The following is a 25,034-nucleotide window of genomic DNA, read 5'->3' as shown; positions in this document are numbered from 1 at the left end:
GGCTACAGCAAAATGGCCGCCACCACAAGGCTCCCAGGGACCCAGTAGGGATCCCTAGGCCTCAAGGAGAGACCCAGGCAGGACAGGGGGGCCCTGGCAGGAGCCCCCACCAGGTACAATCACTCCACACAACGGTCGCCGGCGGCACACCTCCCCTGTCCCCATTGCCAGCACAGCCCCCTGCCCCCACCCCAGGAGGTGGACCAGACCACCCACACAGCCCCAGCATAAGTAGAGGGGGGGTAGGGGGACAGATGAAAGGGGGGTGCCTGACGGGAATGAGGGAACCCAGGGGGACAGCTACTTACCATACCATGAACCAGGCGTGCACAACTCCAGAGAGAACCCTTCGCCATCGAAATGGGGGGGGGGGGGGGCTGTCGGCAAGGAGGAACGCAGTGACTCAGGCCAAGACCCAGTCTTATGCGATCTCAAGAGGCGTTTAAACTCGCAGGCCAGCCCCCTTCCAGTGGGGCTATGACATGGCCAACCAAGCGCGCGCTGATCAGACTGGAGTGTTTATTGGATCTAGATTATCCAGTCCACCGCCCGGTCTGGCAGTTGGTTGTAAATCTCACAGGAAAAAAAAAAACAGAGAAAAAATTTCTATCTAAAAAAAATTGCCAGGACCAGAGATTCCAACAAGGAACTAGGTCCTTAACTCCTGACTAGGCATAAAAATGAAATACCTATAGCAGGAAGTGGGAGTATACCCCCAGGGACTGCCCCACAGGCGTGCTTAAGCTTTTCTCTGCCTAGTGTCCTACTCCTGTAGGGGGCAGCATAACCCTATGGCCATGAAGATGTAGAGCTTTGTCCGTAAGAACAAAAGAGAAAAAACATTTATATATATATATGAAAAATGTGGCCCCAATAATAAGGCCAGCTACAGCGCTTGCTAACCCTAGTGGTGACATCCAGTAATGGTTCACTATATTGACAAATTAAAAAATACAAATGATATATGACAAGTGAAAAATATCAGTGACTTTTACAAATAATCCAAATTAATGAATATAAAATAATAATAAACATATAGTGAATGATCAAATATGAATGTATCAAGTCCAAAAATAAGTGACTGTTGTGCCCAAACAGTTCAAATAATAAAGTCCTTGAGTGATTGTGTTTATCCAATAGCTTCAAAAGTGCAGGTGCTCAAAAGTGGATATCCATAATTTCTGTGACATTGGTTTGTTTCACCGTGGTGTGGGTAAATTAAATGACTTACCAGATCCAATGGGTCCTATATGCCTTACGGCAGGGGTCTTCAAACTATGGCCCTCCAGGTGTTCAGGAACTACAATTCCCATCATGCCTAGTCATGTCTATGAATGTCAGAGTTTTACAATGCCTAATGGGATGTGTAGTTCGGCAACAGCTGGAGGGCCGTAGTTTGAGGATCCCTGCCTTACGGTATTAGGACCATTCATGCTTAATTGCCCCCTGGGCTGGGATGGGTTCCCCTTTAGATTTCCAGTGGACTGGTACAGGGTTCCTCCTCTCACCGGGGCAAGCAAACCAAGAGTATATAGAAGAAAAAAGCTCCCGATGGTGTAGTAAGATTAAATGTTTATTGCCCACAAAGTGGGTTTAAAGCAGGTAAAATAATACAGGTGCTAAAAAACGTCTGTCAGCGGTCAGCTAGCGAGCTTCACGTCCTCTCTGCAGAGTAGGGAGCAGAGCTTCCGGCTTGCGTTCCACCTGATGTGACACAATTACGCTATGCGTTCCAATCTTACGCATTTCGTCACTTCCGGTGACGTCCTCTGAGGACGTCACCGGAAGTGACAAAAAGCCCAAGATTGGAACGCATAGTGTAATTACAGTGGGGATCGAAAGTATGGGCACCCTAGGTAAAAAATTGTATTAATGTGCATAAAGAAGCCAAGGAAAGAGAGAAAAAAATTGCCAAAAGGCATTCAATTACAGATTAGACATTCTTATAATATGTCAACAAAAGTTAGATTTTATTTCCATTATTTACACTTTTAAAATTACAGAAAACAAAAAAATGGAGTCTGCAAAAGTTTGGGCACCCTGCAGAATTTATAGCATGCACTGCCCCCTTTGCAAGGCAGAGACCTGCCAGTGTCATGGATTGTTCTCAATCATCGTCTGGGAAGACCAGGTGATGTCAATCTCAAAGGTTTTAAATGCCCAGACTCATCTGGCCTTGCCCCAACAATCAGCACAATGGGATCTTCTAAGCAGTTGTCTAGAAAACTGAAACTGAAAATAGTTGACGCTCACAAAGCTGGAGAAGGCTATAAGAAGATAGCAAAGCATTTTCAGATGTCAATATCCTCTGTTTGGAATGTAATTAAGAAATGGCAGTCATCAGGAACAGTGGAGGTTAAAGCAAGATCTGGAAGACCAAGAAAAATATCAGACAGAACAGCTCGCAGGATTGTGAGAAAACCAATTCAAAACCCATGTTTGACTGCACGATCCCTCCAGAAAGATCTGGCCGACACTGGAGTTGTGGTACACTATTCCACTATAAAGAGATACTTGTACAAATATGGTCTTCATGGAAGAGTCATCAGAAGAAAACCTCTTCTACGTCCTCACCACAAAAATCAGCGTTTGAACTTTGCAAATGAACATATAGACAAGCCTGATGCATTTTGGAAACAAGTTCTGTGGACAGATGAGGTTAAAATTGAACTTTTTGGCAGGAATGAGCAAAGGAACGTTTGGAGAACAAGGGGCACATAATTTAATGAAAAGAACCTCCGTCCAACTGTTAAGCATGGGGGTGGATCAATCATGCTTTGGGGTTGTATTGCAGCCAGTGGCACAGGGAACATCTCACGAGTAGAAGGAAAAATGGATTCAATAAAATTTCAGCAAATTTTGGATGGTAACTTGATGCCATCTGTGAAAAAGCTGAAGTTAAAGAGAGGATGGCTTCTACAAATGGATAATGATCCTAAACACAGCTCGAAATTCACGGAGGATTACATCAAGAGGCTTAAACTGAAGGTTTTGCCATGGCCTTCACAATCTCCTGACCTCAACATAATTGAAAATCTATGAATAGACCTTAAAAGAGCAGTGCGTGACAGACAGCCCAGAAATCTCAAAGAACTGAAAGACTTTTGTAAGGAAGAATGGGCAAAGATACCTCAAACAAGAATTGAAAGACTCTTGGCTGGCTACAAAAAGCGTTTGCAAGCTGTGATACTTGCCAAAGGGGGCAGTAAAAGATATTAACTCTGCAGGGTGCCCAAACTTTTGCAGACGCCATTTTTTTTGTTTTCTGTAATTTTGAAAGTGTCAATGGTGGAAATAAAATCTAACTTTTGTTGACATTATAAGAATGTCTAATCTGTAATTTGATGCCTTTTGGAGATTTTTCCATCTTTCCTTGGCTTCTTTATGCACATTAATACAGAGCAAGAGGATGCCGAGGAGGCCAGGGGAAGAAAAAGACAAAGAGACCAGTAGGCCAAGGCATTTTCAACCTCAGCGATGCCACATTCAATGAGGAAGAAATGAAGGTTTTGGAGTTGGGGCTAAAATTTGCCCCGAACAAGAACATTAATAAGTTTGAGGTATACATAGATCTACAAAAGTTCATAAGAAAAATCAACATCAAAAACCATTATTTTAATAAGGAAGATTTTAAAACATGTGACACCAAATTTACATATAGGCAATTGAGGAATAAATCCACTTTTAATCCCAAGGTACGGAATCCCCATTTTAGTGAAGTTTTTAAAGTTTTGGTAGAGCAGGAAATTGAACAGTTTAATGTTGGAAATGGGAGAAGACAAAAAGATATAGAATCTGGGATCAAACAATTAGAAAACAAAATAGAAGTGGTTATCAGACCAGCAGACAGCGGTCTGGTTATTCTCAATAAAAAGGATTATTTAGATGAACTCAACAGGCTGGTTGGAGATCGGGAGACATACGAAAAGCTAAGGGGTAACCCTACCAACAAAAACAAAGCCAAGTTGAAACGATTGATCAAGAGAGCACGCAATGATGAATTGATTAATAAACGAGAAGCAAGATATTTGATCCCAGACGCCCCCCGTCTACCTGTAATATACCAAATCCCTAAAGTACATAAGAACCAAGTTAAACCTCCGGGAAGGCCCATTGTAAGTGGGATCGATTCCCTGTTCAGTCGATTAGGGGAATACATTGATTGCTTTTTGCAACCCCTAGCAAAAAAATTCCCAGCCTACCTGCAAGATAGCAAGGAGGTAATACAGATTTTACAGGGAGTTAACACTAATCCCCAACAGATACTGGCTAGTGTGGATGTGGATTCATTATACACGAACATTTGTCAGGAGCATGCATTACAAGCCATTAGATGGGCCCTGGAAGGCTCAGACATGGAGAAAGAACAAGTCGAATTTTTACTACAGGCATTAGAATTGGCCATGAGTGAAAACTTTTTTTGGCATAGTGGTGATTTTTTCAGACAGATTAAAGGGGTAGCGATGGGGGCAAAATATGCCCCCTCGGTGGCTAACATCTTCCTTAGCAAATGGGAGGAGGAAGTAATTTTTAGCAAACCCAGACCGGAGTTACGGTTATATAAACGCTACATTGACGATATTCTGATCATTTGGGATGGAAACATGGAATCATTCCAAGAATTTATGTCTGAGATCAGAACCAATGAATATGATATATCCTTCTCGGATCAGTGGAATAAGGAACATATAAACTTCCTGGATCTGGTGATATACAAAAAGGATACAAAACTGTGTACAAAAACCTACTTCAAGGAAGTAGATCGAAACGGATATATTCCGTTACACAGTTGTCACCATCCAAGATGGTTGAATACGGTTCCAAAGAGTCAGCTAATAAGAATCAGACGTAATTGCGATGATGACGAGGACTATGAAATCCAGGCTGACACGATCCTAAAGAGATTCGAAGAGAAGGGGTACAAGAACAAGGCCTTGAAAAAACTAAAAGAAGAAGTCAAAAAATCCAACAGACAACAAATGTTGGAAACCCGCCCTAAAAGTTCTGTTAAACAGTACGGGACGGCTTTTATGACTGGTTTTTCTAGGCAACATAAACAACTAGAACACATAATCAGAAAACCTTGGTATATCTTACAGAAAGACCCCATTCTCGAAAAAGTACTACCCAAAAAGCCTGTTTTTATCTACACAAAACCCACCACTTTGAGAAACAAACTAGCCAAGAACGTAGTAAACCCACCTAAAGCTATGCAAACATTTTTAGATCAGACTGGTTTTTTCACATGTGGGCGTTGTGTAATATGCAAAACATCAAAACACAGAACCCGCAAAACCACACAATTCACATCCACTAGTAGAGGAAAAAACTTCAAAATAGACAAATTCATTTCGTGCATGTCCACCCACGTAACATATTTATTGGAGTGTCCATGCAAGCTCCAATATGTGGGTCGCACAACTCGTGAGTTAAGGACACGTCTAAGAGAACACGTAACAAATATAAAAACCGGTTTCAAAAAACACAGTTTGTCTAACCATTTTAGAATGGTACACAATAAAGACCCCTCAGTTTTAAAATTTTGTGGGATTGACAGAATAAAACCCAATTGGAGGGGAGGCAATATGAAACAGGGAATTTCACAGAATGAGGGCAAATTGATTTTTTTATTAAAAACTATGCAGCCTGAAGGATTGAATGTGGAATTCGACCTTAACTGTTTTTTGTCAAACTGGTAACACAGATTCCCAATCAGTTCCCCACGCTTCTTTTATACCTTCGAAATATACATATTGGATTTTAATTAATATTTTTAATGTTTATCCTTTACTATTTTACTATTTTATACATCATGTAGAATTTTAATGGAATATTGAATCAGTGCAATATACTATTTACTATCTACCAATATTCCATTCCTCCTTAATTGTCACATAATTTACATTTTATATTCCATTTTATATTTTTTAATAAATTTTCAGAAAATTGGAAATGTGTGTTATGAGAATTGATAAAGAACACACTTCATGTTTTTGATGTTGATTATTCATTGCTGTTTTTTGCCCTTAAAACCGATCCCATGTTTTTTAGCAGTTTTATAGGTGTCCCGATGTATATTTAAAAGTTGCACACCTGCTAAACTTTGGCCCAATTTTCATTGATTTCATATTGCTTATTGTTTTTAAGTTAGTATATGTTCATTTCGCAGTTGAGATCATTAGCAATATGGCGATTCCATTACTTCCTGTTGGGTAGAGATGAAGCCGCATACACCCATCAGGAACAGGAAGTTCGTCACTTGGCAATAGGATGGAGCAATATATAAACACTGCCCATCGCCGCAGACCGGAAATACGTCTGTGATAACGCCCGGAAGAGGGCGAAACGCGTCGACGCAATTCCGGTCTACGCCATATCGATACGTCACTTCCGGTGCGGTGGAACGCACGCCGCAACCACGGGGCGTTCTAGCGGCACCAGGTATTAGGAAGGACGAGATCTATTTCATTATATGCCTTATCAAGAGCTACGAAATGTGAGTTTGTTTTCAACATTTGCACAATAAATACTCGTTTATCGGATTTACACTATGTGAGCATCTTTTTTCTCCAATACATGTATCGGGGTATTTACATCTGTGGAGACACATTTGGCTTGGAGGAGTCTGAAAGTCGGTTCCTTACTAGGACAAAAGCTTTGTCGATCTCTATAGCTATATAGCATAGGGGTCATCGTTGTCCGGTAAGTGAACACCCAAAGGGGGAGGACCGGCACTTGCTCACTGCACTGGAAAAGATTGCATGATTGTGCACCTTTCTTCCTGGCACTCCAGCACTGTTGTGGGACCCATCTGTGGGACTGTTCACATCTTTTCCATCTATTGAGATCTAATAAGAACTATTTTATTTGGACTGGCATTTTATCTTATTTTTTTATTTTATTATATTTTTATATATTTTTTTAATTATTTATATTGCTTATGTTCTTATGGTTTCTACACTTCAGCCTCCTTTGCACATATTTGCAAGGTGCACTTTATGAGCTTTGTTTGTAGTAGAACCCTAATTATTTTGCATATGATTCACTATTGGTTTGCGCTGTGATATTGTTCTTGCATTTCTGAATTTTGGGAATCCATTATTTTTGAACAGCTGCATCCTAGAATCTCATCACCAATATTAATATTTTAGTTTCACTAGTAATCTTTGCGCTGTATTTGCACTGCACTTCAGACAGCCCAGAAATCTCAAAGAACTGAAAGACTTTTGTAAGGAAGAATGGGCAAAGATACCTCAAACAAGAATTGAAAGACTCTTGGCTGGCTACAAAAAGCGTTTACAAGCTGTGATACTTGCCAAAGGGGGCAGTAAAAGATATTAACTCTGCAGGGTGCCCAAACTTTTGCAGACGCCATTTTTTTTGTTTTCTGTAATTTTGAAAGTGTCAATGGTGGAAATAAAATCTAACTTTTGTTGACATTATAAGAATGTCTAATCTGTAATTTGATGCCTTTTGGAGATTTTTCCATCTTTCCTTGGCTTCTTTATGCACATTAATACACATTTTTACCTGGGGTGCTCAAACTTTCGATTCCCACTGTACGTCACGTCAGGTGGAACGCAAGCCGGAAGCTCCGCTCGCTACGTGCAGCTCGCTAGCTGATCACTGACAGCCGTTTTTTAGCACCTGTATTTTACCTGCTTTTAACCTGCTTTGTGGGCAATAAACATTTAATCTTACTACACCATCTGGAGCTTTTTTCTTCTCCTATATACTCTTGGTTTGCTTGCTCGGTGAGAGGAGGAACCCTGTACCAGTCCACTGGAAATCTAAAGGGGAACCCATCCCAGCCCAGGGGGCAATTAAACGTGAATGGTCCTAATGCTGTAAGGCATATAGGACCCATTGGATCTGGTAAGTCATTTAATTTACCCACACCACGGTGAAACAAACCGATGTCACAGAAATTATGGATATCCACTTTTGAGCACCTGCACTTTTGAAGCTATTGGATAAACACAATCACTCAAGGACTTTATTATTTGAACTGTTTGGGCACAATAGTCACTTATTTTTGGACTTGATACATTCACATTTGATCATTCACTATATGTTTATTATTATTTTATATTGATTAATTTGGATTATTTGTAAAAGTCACTGATATTTTTCACTTCTATATCATTTGTATTTTTTAATTTGTCAATTTAGTGAACCATTACTGGATTTCACTACTAGGGTTATATTTAGCAAGCGCTGTAGCTGGCCTTATTATTAAGGCTAAATTTTTAATTTATCCTTTTACTCTATAGCAGCTGCTGCACCCTATACTATATATATCATAATTTCATAATTGCTAGAATATTCCTTGGCACGTGGAATATACCTTGGCATATTTTTTCATACATTATATATATACATATATATATATATATATATATATATTTTTTTTTTTTTATTTAGCAGAGACCCTAGGGAATAAATTGGCGGTCATTGCAATTTTTTATGTCACACGGTATTTGCGCAGAAATTTTTCAAATGCGATTTTTTGGGGGAAAAAAACTGTTTTATGAATTAAAAAAAAAAAACAAAACCCTAAAGTTAGCCCAATTTTTTTGTATAATGTGATGAAGTTACGCCAAGTAAATAGATACCCAACATGTCATGCTTTAAAATTGCGCACACTCGTGGAATGATGCCAAACTTCGGTACTTATATTTCTTCGCCTATTGCACCTAGGATAAAAATTATAGGGTCTAATGGAACCCCTACCATGTAAACTACAGATAAAGTTTCAGTTTTTCTCTCCAATATCTATGTAGTTTGGAGCAGCGCCAGATTGGATGAATTAATGAGTCCTCATCAATGCAGCACTTGGGGCACAGAAAAGAGTCCCCTTCTGCCCCAACGGTGCAGTTGATTAGTAGTATGATATGCCCTATGTAGTAAAAACAAACGAGACAACTTGTGTGACTGCGAAACAGAAATAGTGGGAGCAGACTGCAAACACCATTGCCAAGTTTCCTCATCTATGTCCCCTAGGTCCCTTTACCAGTCATGTCTCGAAGGTAACGATGCTGAGTTTTGAATAGTTGTCAACAGAGTAGAATATATATATATATGAGATGTGCTCTTCTTAAAAAGAAAAAAAATTGTATATATCAATGTAAGTATTGCTATAATCTGAAACTAGATGTTGACTTGTGACATTTACACACATCATGTGCTGCTATAGTGTGTGGTGGTCTGGTTTTCTTGAAAATAATATTTATATAAAGAGCTAACTGGATATCAGAATGTGCATTCAAAAATGACTAAATGGTTGAAAAAATAATTCCAGGCATGGAATATTTTTTACATAGCTTGGACCAATGTTACAATGTACAGTATTTACCATGCCTGGCCGATGGCCCTGGATGCAAGAAATCACTGAAGTAGATGTCACTACTCCAGTGATCTCCATTACTTCTGGGTCTTGTGCTGAGCAGCCAACCTGATGCATTCTGAACACAGGAGGTCAGCACGTGCGCAATTTAGAAAATGCTTTGCATGTACTGAATGAAAGCAAAGCTTTTTCTGATTAGACGATATGGAGAGCATGACGTCTGAATTGCACTCTGTGCTGAGCAGCCAAAAGCCTGCGTTCACAACACATCAGGGTGGCCGCTTAGAATGATACCCAGGATCAAATGGAGATCACTGTCTACTTCAGGGAATCCCAGCTTCTAAGGGTATGGAACAGGTAAGGTATACTGTAAACGTAGTTACATTGGTCCAAGCTGGACCAATATAATAATGTAAAATACACTATGCCTGGAATTAATCTTTAATGAATTTCTACACCCCGCAGCTACAGTTTAGACATGAGTAATCAACCTGTGGCCCTTGTGCTGTGGCAGAACTACAAGTCCCATCATGCCTCTGCCTTTGGGAGTCATGCTTTTAACTATCAGTGGCTTGCAATGTCTCATGGGAGTTGTAGTTCCACAACAGCTGGAGGCCCACAGGTTAAGCACCCATGGCATAGGACAACACTTGGCTTAGGAAGAAATACAACACTCACCATAGGTGTTACAGGACCCAGATAGGTGTTTCTATAGTATTCAACTGCATTGCACACAACAAATGGACCAGAATAGAATAAGTTGATGAATTTATGGTTCTACTAAAGTGGAACACTTTGATGACCTAGGCCAGGAATAGAAAATTCATCAGGCTGAATGCCCATGTACCTTGAGACCAAGTTGCTGAATTAACAAACATCAAAAGAATATAATATCCTAAACATTCTTAAAAATAGTGTCTCATGTTTCAATAATTTGAGACTTCTAGTTTTAAGAAATATTTAATCCACCTGGGCCTGCATTACTTATAACTGGTACATACAAAGTTGGAGTCGCTCCATCCAGTGTTGAACTGCTGTGAGTTCCATTCACCATTGTCCCTTGTGATGGCATTACTAGCGACAGAGTAACGCTGGTTTTGCTAGTGTTTTGTGCACTGGAATAGGGTACAGACACAGGGTATACACGACCACCTGAAACAAGCAAGCAAGCATGTCAAAAGGAAAAAAATATACATACCAGATAATAGAAATTTTGACATACTAATATTTGACATACTACTCCATATCTTGGAGTACAGTACACGACAAAAATAATCTATTCATAGACCATAGGTTTTATGCTGCTACCTTCTGGTGATTGGGAATGCCCTTTAGTGTATCCATATAGCCCAAACCACTCTGAGGCTCCAGTTTTTATTTTTTTTTATTTTAGAAAGCAATAGAAAAGATTAAAGAGAAAAGAGGGGAAGGTACCAGTGTGCTGTACTGTACAGAAAGGTATGGAATTAATGGGTAATAATTAAAATTCCTACTATCTTTATTGTACACTACAGGACTCGATTCATAGACCATAGAACATCCCCGAATCAAGGGGTGGGATACAACACAGCTAAGGAGCAACAACAGACCCTCAGGAAATGAACAAGATGGGTCAAGGGACCCAAAATAATAGGTAACAGGAAAAGTACCCTGCAGCTCGAGCAAGCGACAGTGGAGGTTTAATATTGCAAACAAACAGTTTGAAGAAACACAAATAGAAAATTGGGTGATGGTTCTGCACAAGGAAGAAGGACAGACACCGGATTCTGTATAGGCCCACGAATCCAAGAATGGATAGGGATGTAGGACAGAAGGCCCTATAGCAAGGCAAGATGACTACTCGGCTGAGTGGGAAGGGAGGGAGGAATTGCAAGAAGTGACGTCCCTGCCAGGAAGTGAAGAAAAATGGCCTTTAGAGGTGGGGTGGAAAGGGGGCGGTCATCCAACCAAAAGGTCGGGTGTGCATAACTAGGCAATATCCAGGAAGTAGAGATTTTGGGGAATAAACAACTAGGCTGTAGAGCATTTGTAAGCTGAAAATGAGAGGCAAGCAAGTGCTGAAGCCCCTACAGACTGCAGGAAACCCTGGAAACAGGAGTGTTGTGCAAATAACAAGTTAGTGAATTAAATCAACCGGTGAAAAGAAAAAGAACAGTCACTTTGACCTTTAAATAGGTTGGCAATCCTCAGCCATGGAAGAGGCAAAGAAGGGTGCTGCAGAGCTCAGAATAGAACTTGAGGGCTGAAAGCCAGGAAGGAATGTGCTATAGCACTAAGAAGCAGCAGGAACTCCAGGTTATTGTACTAAAGAGTTTTGCCGCCCATGAAAATATTAAAAGTCAGCAGCTGCAAATACTGTAGCTGCTGACTTTTACATATTAGAACTTACCTGTTCAGGTACCCGTCCCCTGAAAGGTGCCAAATGTGGTACCGAAGGGGGGGAGACAGCATATAAGTGTAAGTTAACCTTTAACCGCTTAACCTTTACAAGTAGAGAAAAGGATCCAGTGACCTGAATATAAGAAGCTATAACTGGAAAACCAGCATACAATAGAATTAGGCTGGCCACTTTTTTATTCAGCCAGTGGGCTGAATTAAAAAAATAAACAGATTCCTTAATCTGAACAATTTAGATGAAGGAATCCCCCCTCTCCGCTGGGACATTGTATTCTGACAGCAGAACCTGATACTGTCAAAATACACTGATCAGTGGCTGCAAGTAAATGGCTGCGGCTGCTAATCCAGAAAAATTTTGCAGGATGTCCAATCAACCTCTGTCAAGTGGGAACTGTCACACACTGATCGAAATTCAACTGGTCCCTGCTGAACCAGGGATAATAATGATTAGTGATTGGCCAGCTTTAGTCTCATAATGGGCAGTTGAATAATGGCAACAAAAATATTGTTAGGCATGGTGTATGTGAGAATGTGGTGCTGAAAGAGGGTGTTTAGGAATAAACAGGAGACCCCAGACAACAAAATGGTTGGGGGGAAAAAAAAACAGAAGAATGTACACTCAGCCACAGGGGCAGTAGTGTGAGCAGCAGTGGTCAGGAAAATAATGTGAGAATTCAGGCTCAGGAGTCCTGTGGTATCGAGTCTCCAAAGAATAATGGGATAATTCAGGGATAAAGATAGGGCCCAATAGTTTAGCACCACTAACATGGTAGAGGGATAAAACATATTTCTGGGGTTTTTTTCACCACTTGACGTTTTGGCTTTTGCCATAATCATACTATATATTTAAACTAGTGGATATATGCCTAGTCTCTACCGTGGAAATTTACAGGCTGGAGGGGAATGTTCCCAGGCCCTCTCAATGTTGACCTGGTGGATATCTGTCCTGTCTGTTCAGTTTCTGGACTCTGAACCTATAATAGAAAGGTTTGGTGATCCCTCAGCACAGAATACCATTTTATAGACTTTCAGGATTCAATTTGAGATTTATTGTTACAGTTTGTTTCTTTGTTCTGCTCAATTCTCTCTCCAGCATCTGCTCTTTCTTTTCTTCTTTAGGCCACTCAGTGTGCCAGCTTGTCTATACTTATCTTAGTGAGCACCTGTGTCTAATGGAAAGACACCAGGAATACTGCAGATCCGGACGTGGGAATCATTACTTAACTTATTAATCCCCCATTAGGGTTAGCTTTTTTTCGATGAACTTTTACTTAATAGAAATTCACACTTTAGGAACTTAAAGGAAAGGGGGGCTGATACGGTTTTTCTGCAAGAAACGCATCTTGATAGCAATGGCTCCCTTCAGGTTTGCTGCTAAACATTAATCCTTAATAAATGCTGCACCGACTCCAAACAGAAAATCTGCCATACTCTTTTTACAAAAACATCTCTTTTCATCCTTCTCAGTCATACATTCATTGACCCTGAAGGTCCATACCTTATATAAGAGGGCTAATTATTTGAGGATATAATTACCTTATGTACAGTTTCCTAATCCTCCAACTGATCGCTTACCTCTAAGATCTTCTAGGCTCACACCACCTGCAGCTAGACAATCTTGTCAACTTCAACGATTACTCCATATACATGTTATGTAAAAAATAAGTCGCGCTAAATCAGTGTGATAAATGAACTAAAATAAATGTCCATAAAAGTCCATATATTTTTGAGAAACCAGATGAAATGAAGATATCCACAGGAGTCCATATGGTAATGTGCTTACCAAAGGACTGTAAATTAATGCCAGTATAAACCAGGATCTCCCAATGAAGATGAAGGCCAGAAGAACTCTACCAAAGTTGCAGCGGAGACTCTCAGAAAACCATGGTGCATGGAGATTTCATGGAATAAAAAACATAAACGCAATAGCGTAAAACTAAACAAAAAAGGGTAGGTGAAAGAAAAGTGCACTCACAATTGAAAATGTGGGACCATCACCATAAAGATATAAAACATCAAAGGTGTATCAAAACATGTGTAGGTACTCCTTACCAAAGTTATATATAAATAAACCAAAATAGTGTCAGAAAAACAGGGACCAGTGATATCCTCCACCAATCGAAGCGCTCCTTTTTAGATTTAAGCTGGAATAGCACATGTATCCAAATGGGTAAACAAACAGTGTGACACTCCGAAAAGTCCTCAGATGATCCCGGGTACATATTGATAGGTTTTTGGACAAGGGATATGACCAGGAATTCCTTCATAAAATCCTGTTAGAAGTAAGCCAGACTGACAGAGCTCAACTATTGAATATTCGAAATCGCAATAATTGTGACACCTCCCCTTCTGTTTCACCTTATATCACTTCTTTTTCTAGTCCGCATATGACCATTAAGAATTTGATTTATCGCCTTGGCACATTCTTAATAACGATCCGATCCTCCGAAAATCTCTCCCTGATCGACCTGAATGGCCGGCGGCTTCACATCTCTCTGAGAGCACGATATACGTGCTTGTTTGTAAGTGCAGTTTTTATTATTAAAAGTTATGTTGGATTTTATGCTATGGCTTTTTCTTCGATCCTTCATGGTTGAATTTTGCCCGCATCCGTTATTACCTTGAGTCTATACTGAGGCTTATTGTCTACTTGCCAATCTGGATATATGCGCCATATACTTTGGATCTAGTAAGGAGCGTTTAGATTGGTGTTGGTCCTCACTAGCCCCTACATATTGACACTATTTTGGCATATCTTCATTTATCTCTGGTAAAGAGTACCTGTACAGTTTGTTACACCCCTGTTATTGGTGAAGGTTCACACCCCTTATCTGTACCCGGGATCATTTGAGGACTTTTCGGAGTGTCACACTGTTTGTTTACCCATTTGGATACATGTGCTATTCCAGCTTAAATCTGGTAAGGAGCGCTTAGATTGGTGGAGGATATCACTGGTCCCTGTTTTTCTGACACTATTTTGGTTTATTTATATATAACTTTGGTAAGGAGTACCTACACACATTTTGATACACCTTTGAGGTTTTATTTCTTTATGGTGATGGTCCCTAATTTTCAATTGTGAGTGCACTTTTCTTTCACCTACCCTTTTTTGTTTAGTTTTACGCTATTGCGTTTATGTTTTTTATTCCATGAAATCTCCATGCACCATGGTTTTCTGAGAGTCTCCGCTGCAACTTTGGTAGAGTTCTTCTGGCCTTCATCTTCATTGGGAGATCCTGGTTTATACTGGCATAAATTTACAGTCCTTTGGTAAGCACATTACCATAGGGACTCCTGTGGATATCGTCATTTCATCTGGTTTCTCAATAATATATGGACTTTTATGGACATTTATTTTAGTTCATTTATCACACTGATTTAGCGCGATTTATTTTTTAAATTTCTTTTCTGGGTGCAGTCACACTTGGAAGTTGCTGCTGTTTATTTTCCTTTAGCACTAGCGCAGTGGTTCTTTTTGGTTTTTACTCCATATACATGGCCTTTTTGGTAATTGGTGGGTAGAGCACCCAACAGATACTCATGCCTAAACTGAATATTTTTTAGTAAACGTGCTCATTTTGAGAGTCACAAAATAACGGAATTTTTGTAAAATCTTACCTGTAAAATTCCTTTCTCTGAGTCCTCTGACAGTCGCCGCCTCTTCATATTCGTCACAATGGGGTATTAGACTTTGCTCCGAAGGAGTAGCTAGGCAACAGAATATGTTAACATTAAAGCTTTTAACATATCCCACCCTCAAGGGGTGGTCCCCTCAGTCAATACCCTCCTACTTCCTGCAACCATATCTCAGTTTCAGTGGAATAGCAGTAGAGTATAAAACCAAACCCCAAAAGAGGGGCGGGGGCGGCGACTGTCGGAGGACTCAGAGAAAGGGATTTTACAGGTAAGATTTTACAAAAATTCCGTTTTCTCTTACGTCCTCCGACAGTCGCCGCCTCTTCATATTCGTCACAATGGGGACGTCCCAAAGCAGTGCAAACATGAGGGGTGGGAAACGCATCCGCGCCGTAAGGCAACGCAGTCTCCACATCAAAGAAAGGAACCTTACCAAAGGAAGGAAACCAGCTGGGCAACAGGAAAAAAACTTGCTCAACAGGAGCAACAACCCAGGAAAAACAAAGAACCAGGGGATAAAAACGTATCCCAACAGCCAGGGGTCCCAACAAGGGACCCTAGTGAACTGCCGCATTAAGAACCTTGCGGCCAAAGGAAGCATCCGCCGATGCCTGAACATCTACCTTGTAGAATCTTGTGAAAGTGTGTACGGTTGACCAGGTCGCCGCCTTACACACCTGGGCCACAGAAGCCCCATGACGTACTCAGACATCTAGTAGAGTGCGCCTTCACAGGCATAGGAGGAACTTTCCCCTGCAAGGCATATGCCTGTTCAATGGTCTGCCTGATTCATTTGGCGATGGTAGAGGCCGACGCCGCCATGCCCTTCCGAGGACCCTCTGGAAGAACAAACAAAGAATCCGTCTTTCGAAAGGACTCAGTCGATTTAAGGTAAACCCTAATCGCCCGAACAACATCCAAAGAATGCAACCTCACCTCTTTCGGATGTTTAGGCTTCGCGCACAGCAAAGGCAAGACAATATCCTCATTGAGATGGAATTCCGAAACTCGCTTCGGAAGAAAAGAAGGATTAGGTCGCAAGACCACCTTATCCAAGTGAATAACCAGATACGGAGACTTGCAGGACAAAGCCGCCAGCTCCGACACTCTGCGAGCTGAAGTGATCGCAACCAAAAAGGCAACCTTTTTGGACAACATAGACAACGAGATCTCCCTGATCTGTTCAAAAGGAGCACGTTGTAACACAGATAGAACAAGATTCAAGTCCCAAGGGGGAAGAGGATCCCTCCTAGGAGGTACCAGATGCCGCACTCCCTGAACAAAAGTGCCAACCAAAGAGTTGGAAGCCACGGGACGTTGAAAAAGAACGGCCAGCGCAGACACCTGACCCTTGATCGTAGCCAGCGCCAAACGCTGATCGACACCTGTTTGAAGGAAGGACAACACTCGAGAAACCGAGTACGTGCGGGGTGAAAACCCCCTGGACTCACACCAGGCAAAATAGGCCTTCCAAGTACGGTAGTAAACCTTCCCCGAGGAAGACTTCCTCGCGTTGACCAAGGTATGAACGACCTCAGGGGAGAGACCCCTCTCCTTCAGGACCTCGGTCTCAACAGCCAGGCCGTCAAAGCCAGCGACTGTAAAGCAGGATGGTATATCGGCCCTTGAGACAGGAGATCGTCTCGAAGAGGCAGACGCCACGGGGCGTCGACCGCCAGATTCACGAGGTCTGCGTACCAGGACCGGCGAGACCAATCCGGCGCCACAAGAATCACCGTGCTGCGTTCAGAGTATAACCTGCGAAGGAACCTGGACAGCAATTGTATCGGTGGAAACGCATACATCAGCTTGTACTGATGCCACGGGGCCACTAACGCGTCCGACGCGTCTGCCCGAGGGTCGCGCGTCCTTGCCACGAACCTTCTCACCTTGCTGTTGAGACGAGACGCGAACAGGTCCACATCTGGAAGACCCCACTTCGCGCACAACATCCGGAAGACAGCCGGGTGGAGAGACCATTCCCGGGTCTGGCGACTCAGATAGTCCGCCTGCCAGTTCTCCACCCCCGGAATGTGAACCGCCGTTATCGCCGGGACATGAGTCTCGGCCCAAGACAGAATGTCGGCCACTTCCCGAGCCGCTCGGGCACTCCTGGTGCCCCCTTGGTGGTTGATGTAGGCCACCGCCGTGGCATTGTCCGTCTGCACCCGAACCGGACAGCCCTGCAGCCGGTCCGTCCAACGATGAAGGCAGAGATTTATCGCACGCAATTCCAGAATGTTGATCGGAAGGGAGGACTCCCCCTCCGACCAAGTTCCCTGGGCGGACAGAACGCCCAGAACACCACCCCAGCCCGACAGGCTGGCATCCGTGGTGATCACCGTCCACGAGATAGGATGAAAAGACTTGCCCCCCGATACCATCGGGGACTGGAGCCACCACAGAAGATCCCTTCTGGTGCGATGGCTCAACGAGATTTGAAGATCCAGAGATTGAGGTCGCCCGTCCCACCTGGACAGGATCTCCGCTTGGAGACCCCGCGTGTGAAACTGGGCGAAGGGAATCGCCTCGAAGGCCGAGACCATCAATCCCAGACATCTCATGCACGTCCGCAGAGATGAGTGCGGAACATCCCTGAGGGACCTGACTTCCTCCTGAAGAGTCCTGAGTTTGTCTTCCGGCAGGAAGACCTTCGCCTGGACCGAGTCCAGGATCATTCCCAGGTAGGGAAGACGAACCGACGGACTAAGCGTCGACTTTGGAAAATTTATCGTCCAACCAAACTCCTGCAGAGTCTGCATCGTGACAGACAGGTCCTTTTCCAGACCCTGGCTGGACGCAGACCGAACCAGAATGTCGTCCAGATACCCCAGGACAGAGATGCCCTGGGCTCTCAACAAGGCCAGAACCGGTGCAAGCACCTTGGTGAAAACCCGTGGAGCCGAGGCGAGACCAAAAGGTAACGCCACGAACTGGTAATGATCCTCCGCAATGGCGAATCGAAGGTACCTCTGGTGACCCTCGAAAATCGGGATGTGAAGGTACGCATCCTTCAAATCGATGGAGGCCATGAATTCTCCCGGAACCAGGGCAGCCACCACCGACCGCAGGGATTCCATGCGGAACTTGCGAACCCGCACAAAGCGGTTCAGAGCCTTCAAGTCCAGAATTGGACGAACCTTGCCCTCCTTCCTGGGCACGGTGAACAGATTGGAATAAAACCCCCGAAATCTGTCCCGATGAGGCACCGGAACCACTACTCCCTGAGCCCTCAGGTCCCGCACCGCCAGGTGCAGATCCCGTAAACGCTCTGGAGACAGTTGAAGATTCGAGGGAAAGAATCTGCTCTCCGGCCGAGAGAGAAACTCGATCTTGTAACCAGATCGAACGATTTCCTGAACCCACCGGTCCCGCACGCGGGCCAACCAGGGTTGAAGAAAACCGAGCAAGCGTCCCCCCACCCCAAAACTGGGTGAGGGCGCCCCTTCAGGCCGCACTGTTATGGGCAGCGGGTCCGGACTGACTGGACTTCTGTTTACCAGACCAGGGCTTCTTTTGAGAGCCTTGTCCCTTGAACGGTTTGCCCTTGTAGTGCGACCGAAAGGCACGAAAAGACCCCTGAGGAGGCCGAAAATTAGCATGCTTATTCCCAGGAGCCCCCTTAGCCTTGGGGAAATGGGGCAAGAGAGTGCTCTTACCTCCGTTGATCCCCTTAATCAAGGCAACCAAGGACTCCCCAAAAAGGCGAGACCCATCATAAGGCAGATTGGCTAAGGTTTTACGCGAAGATTGGTCCACCGACCAACACTTCAACCAAACCAGGCGGCGAGACAACACCGCCACGCTCTGTACACGTGCAGCCAACGGGACTAAGTCCAAGTCCGCATCACACAGATACATGACACCCTGATGGATTTGATCCACCATATCCAGGGTCGCCGGCGAGGCCGAATCAGCCACTAGGACGCGCCTAAGCATCTGCGTCCAACTTGCGACAGCCCGGGCCGCCATAAGAGAGGCAAACAGAGCTTTAAGCATCAAACCCGTAACAGAATAAGTATGACGGGCAAGAGACTCCATTCTCCTATCCGTGGCATCACGGAACACCGGGGTATCCTCTGCAGGAATCGCAGTGGATTTGTTTAAAACCGCAATGGCGTGATCCACCGGGGGTGGCACACACCACCGTTCATCAGTGGAAGGCGAAAAAGGATAACGCAGCTTGAACCTACTTGGCACAGCAAAAGGTTTGCGTAAGTGGCGCCATTATTCCTTAACAGCGCGCTGAAAATCATCATTGCAGGGAAAAACCTGCGGTGTCCTGCGTTTTCTCTGCGTCCCATAAGCCGCCAAGGCAGCGGGAGGACACACTTCATCCTGCAAACGCAGCGTTTGTTTTATGGAAGCAATCAATTCATCCATGATTGCAAGCTCTTCAGGCGAGCCAGGGGGAGAATTATCAACCCCCTCAACTTCAGCCTCCACCTCGGACCCCACGAGATCCAGGGAGGAACAGGACCCTGATAAGGAGACCCCCGCCATAACAGCCCCATCACCTTCACCCTCAGAATCAGAGGAAATAGAAACTCTGGGTCTTTTAGTAGATTGAGCAGCCACCAGCATCTGCACCTGAGCAGCAAGGCCAGCCACTATAGCGGCCAAATCCCCCCCTGGGGGGAAAACAGCAGTCCCCTGGCTTTCCACCAAGGTGGCAGGAAATTTGCCCTCCTGAGAATCCATTGCCCCAATATAATATGCCGGAGAATAAAGGGTTAACTGCCCCTTTAACAAGAGCGGCGAGCGCAGCCCACCGCACCACACACAAGCACAATGAGACCCCCACAGGGACAATAAACTGAACACAGGCAATGGATATAGGAAGAACAGAAGGATAAAACCTGAGGAGATCCCTGCCGCTGCTGCTGCCTCGATCGGTGCACCCAGGAGAAGAGGAAGTGATGAAACCAGGGCGCTCTATTAAAGCCTATGGGAGGCTACAAGAAAATGGCCGCCTACATGGAGAACATGCGGCCGGAGCGAGCGCAGGCAAAATGGCGCCGAAACCGCCGCTCCTACAATACAGTTATGCAGATAACACTATCCATGCAAAAAAACATGGCAGATCGCTGCAGCGATCGCTGTATCGTGCCCCAACATGCCAAAAAACATGCCCCACAGCACACAGCTCTTCACACTGAACAACAGGCTGACACAGACAGTGTCACACAGCTCCCCCCTCCCTTGCAGCCCACAGCATGCAGCAGAGTGATAGGGAGACAAACAGTGTGAACAGAGGCAGGTTACACAGTCCCAGACTGACACCCCCCCGACAGACAGGTCCCCACATAGATCCCCTTCCTTCTCAATGGCGTGGGGGGACCTGCACAGGCGAACAAGCCGCTGCACATGAGGCAGGGAGAGTCGCATTCAGGACGCACAAAATGGGGGTTAAGAAACCGCACAGCGTCCAGTGAGGTAGCCACCTCACCAATCATCCCTGCACCGAACAGGGATGGGTTGTTCACTGCGCCAGGAGCGTTACCTGGCTGAACGCTCGATGGCAGGCTGGGAAGCCACTGACCCACGACCTGCGACCAGGGGGATCAGCCCGAGACCCAGCCCGCATGATCCTCTTCATCAGAAGAACTAACTAATGCTGACAAAAAGAACAGCTAAGTAAAGAGAGAGAAAAAACTCAAACAAAAAATCAAAAAAGAAGAAAAAGGCTGGGGCAAAAAGCGCCAGCACAGAGAGAAACAGCTACTCCTGACAAGCTAGACATTGAAACTTAGATATGGTTGCAGGAAGTAGGAGGGTATTGACTGAGGGGACCACCCCTTGAGGGTGGGATATGTTAAAAGCTTTAATGTTAACATATTCTGTTGCCTAGCTACTCCTTCGGAGCAAAGTCTAATACCCCATTGTGACGAATATGAAGAGGCGGCGACTGTCGGAGGACGTAAGAGAAAGTTTTGGTTTGCCAATTACTGTTAGATCGAACATTTTACTAAAAGTGTTAAATTTTGCCATTGGTGCCTAAATGCCCATTTAATTAAATCAACAAGGATTAAAGAAAGATTACAGTGAACACTGGATGAGTACTTTTACCGCAATCTGGACTCAGTCACCCAAATCATAATACTTTGGGAAGCCCACAAACGGTGTTTAGGAGCTGTTGTCTTCAGAAAGTTTCTGCGCTTAAAAAGAAAACCCTTCAACAATGTAATGACCTGTTATATCAGCTTCATGGTTCAGATTCTAAACTGCTTACTGGGGAAGGTTGAACAGGCCTTGACCTCTTTGCGTTAACATTTCGATAAGGGCAAAAAAGGTAACAAGTAATAAGTGTAAAGTTCCTTCTAAGAGAATCAACTCTGGGATTGGGCCTCCAAAGATACACCACTAGAGTATTTAAAGATACATCATTTACACCAGTATATGCTCCTCAATGGATGACAAAGGTGTTTGACATATTTTTTAGAGCCACACGCTCTACTCTACTGAGGCAGATTCTCAGGGCTCATCTCTACAGTGTGTACAAAGCCTTCCTAACCTGGAGTGCTATGCCAAAATTAAAGAGTTCTGATAATTCTCAACTTAAAGCTCCAGTTTCGGCAGATGAATTGTTGCCGACCATAAAATCATTGACATTTCATAGATTCCCTGGTCCAGATGGGCTATACTATAATACGGTTGTGTCAACTTTAGTTCCCTATATGACGTCGCTTAAAATTTTTCTTAAGGGTACTCCTATACTAGGCACAATGTCTCATTCTTATATGATGGCATTTCCCAAGCGTTGTAAGGATCCCAAAAATTCTGCTATCTCCCAATGGTGTTACTGATCTCAGACTTAAAAATATTTATAAAAATCTTTGTCAAATGGTTGGGTGCCTGCCTCTCACCCACTGTGCATAAAGATCCGGTAGGATTCATGTTTCAGCAGGCTGGGGACAATACTAGGAGAACTATTGACATTGTGGATGCCCTAGTTAGGGCTAAAACAGAAGCACTTCTTGCAAGCTTGGATGCTGAAAAGGCCTTTGGTTGTTTGAGTTGGCCATTCCTTTTTTATAACTCCTCAGTAAGTAGGCATAAAAGGTCCCTTTCCTAGAGCTATTCGTACACTTTATGCCTTCCCCCACGGCGACAGTGAAGCTTCCTCACGCATCCTTTCACCGCCATTTTCATTAACAGTGGGAATAGAAGGAACACAATGGGGGAATTATACATGTTATTATGAGAGAAATACACCTTAATAAATAGATTTACACAAAGCAGCTGGAGACCCCAGCATCAAGTTGTTTGAACTGATTATATTCTTCTGCTGTGAGTCTCTTATGCCCCGTACACACGTGCAGATTATCTAAAGACTTTTGTCTGCAGACTTACCTTTTCTATGTAGTGCAAGGGCCTGCCGGATTGCATACAAATTGAAAGTGTTTAGGTTTGACCTCATATTATATGGTTTTGGTAAGTCTGCAGACAAAAGTCTTCAGATAATCTGCAGGTGTGTACGGGGCATTAGTCTAGGAGGGGTTGAAGCTGTCAAGACTGGCTCAGGCTGCTGATACCTGGCTGCAGGGAATATAGGTCATCGGAAGGTGTGGGGCTCGGTCTGCTGTTGGGGAGAGGGGCCAACTGCCCCGATTCCATGAAGTTGTGGAGACACTGTAGGTGCTAGGCAGAGGCCAACCCTCTCGGCCCTGTTGCCAGCACTTCAGCTGGGGGTAGCAGCATCACTACATCAGCTTGTCGCTGAGAGGAACCACCTACCCCGGCTCCCTGGAGCTCCGGAGTTGTTGCCGCTGTTGGGTAGAGGTTGGTGGCACTCTACACTGATGCCAGCGCTTCTGCTGCAGACCCCAACTCATCTGCTCTGGCTAACTGTTGAGAAGGGAGGCCAACTTCCTCCACTCCCAGACTGTGGATGTACTGTTGGGGAGAGAGGACAACCACCTCCTCTCTTGGACAGTGGATCTGCCGCTGGGGGTTGAGGATGGCTTCCTCCCCTTCCAAGTCCTTGAACTGCTGCTGGGGAAATGAGCCGGCTGCTCCATCTCCCGTACAGCTTTCTCTGCTTCCAGGCTGTAGATCTGTTGCTGGGGAGGGAAGATTACCACCTCCTCTCCCTGGTCCTTAGCCTGCCACTGGAGAAGAACTGCCACCTTCTCACCCTGGGCCCCCGGAACTGCTGCGGGTATGAAGCAGAGGTCTTGGACCCTCTGTCCGGTTAAGCTTTTGTGCATTGGTCTGTTGCTGGGGAGAAGTTCTGCTGGGCAGAGGTCAGTGGTGCTCTGCCTTGATGCCATCCCCTGCTGGAGGCTCACCTGGTTGTCTCTCCTAAGCAAAAAAATCGATTAAAGCCCCAGACTCTGGAACTGGTGATAGAGGTTCACCGTTTTCTCTCCCAGTTCCTTGAAATTATACTGGGAAGATAAACCGGCTGCTCTATCTGCTGTACCCAAGCTCATCCTATGCAGAAACAGGTTGGTTAACGCGAGTCAAAACTTGCTGCATCTGCCATAAGAGCTCTGCTTCCAAAGCTGCAGATTGAGTTGGGCAAAGCCATCTGTGGGCAATCTCCAGCTCCCATTCCTGAATGGCTAGAATCTCCAAGTCTTCCTGTGTCCAAGGCACTTCTGAGATGTTAAGCATCTGGTCTCTGTATTCCATGATTTCCTCCCAACGCCATTTCAGATCGCTCCCAAAATGAGGGTCCTTTGACAGGCTCTGGTACAACAGCCCCAGGCCGCCCTAGCCAAAGCCTTTCATCGGGCTGTAGTCTGCAGTTAACGGGCACACTTGGGCTACTTACCAGCGGAGGGCACTGTAGCTCTCGTCCAGTAGCATCCGCATCTCTTGCAGCCTCCTTCTGAATTTCTCTTCCATGGCAGCTGGTATCTGTACCTCTCCTTTTCTGTTACCTGGATCCCAGATCCCGGTGGTGGTTTGGATGTCCTAGACTGAAGTAAGCATCCCACTGCTACCACCAAATGTGACAGACCAGGCAATTATAGCTGAGAATTGCACCCACAAACTAGATGACACTAGCTTAGGTGTAAACTTGAACTGACCCTTTATTGTAAATTCACACAGAATTTATACCACATAAAATCAGATTAAGTTTGTGCACATTATCCTAGACAATACAAACTGTAAACAACAATATCATCAGTAAATCGAACAGTACATCTAAATGAACAGCCAACATAAACATCCCACGATGCTTCGGTAACAAGGTAAAGTGGGCACAATACTAATCACATCTCCAAGTAGCAGACAGAAAGAAACAATAGGGTACGCAATAAACAATGGGAATTCACACCTTGGAGGCACACAATTGGGATATTATACAATGAGAGAAAGACACCCTAATAGATTTACGTAAAGCAGCAGGAGACCCCAGCATCAGGTTGTTTGAACTGATTATAATCTTCAGCTGTGAGTCTCTCAGTCTAGGAGGAGGTTAAAACAGCCAAGACTGGCTTGGGCTGCTGATTCCATAGCCCAACAAAACACAGGGGACCCTAAATCTGTATCCAGGTTCTAGGTTTGTGCGAGTTGTGTGTTTTGGGGAGACATGGACCTAAATCAGAGGCAAACCCGCTCCAAAGGTCTCCCAGGCACACACCTTATAAAATAAAATAGAGCCTCCTCCAAAGCCAGGGCCCATAGACAGTAGGCAAGAGGC

At 44.3% G+C, this 25,034-nt stretch overlaps 1 protein-coding gene across 1 annotated transcript in view; it reads right to left on the bottom strand.

The window, feature by feature from the left end:
- TAB1 (TGF-beta activated kinase 1 (MAP3K7) binding protein 1) overlaps positions 1-25,034 on the bottom strand; it is a 340,288-nt gene that overhangs the window by 6,855 nt on the left and 308,399 nt on the right. Inside the window, exon 10 of the mRNA XM_082266654.1 lies at positions 10,348-10,498. Coding sequence (XP_082122780.1) covers positions 10,348-10,498 — 151 coding nt within the window. The remainder of the gene's footprint in view (positions 1-10,347; positions 10,499-25,034) is intronic.

Source organism: Pelophylax lessonae (genome assembly GCF_965119305.1).
Source record: "Pelophylax lessonae genome assembly, chromosome: 8".
NCBI lineage: Eukaryota > Metazoa > Chordata > Amphibia > Anura > Ranidae > Pelophylax > Pelophylax lessonae.
Note: the sequence above shows the minus strand (reverse complement) of the source record. Positions and strands in the feature narration are given on the sequence as shown.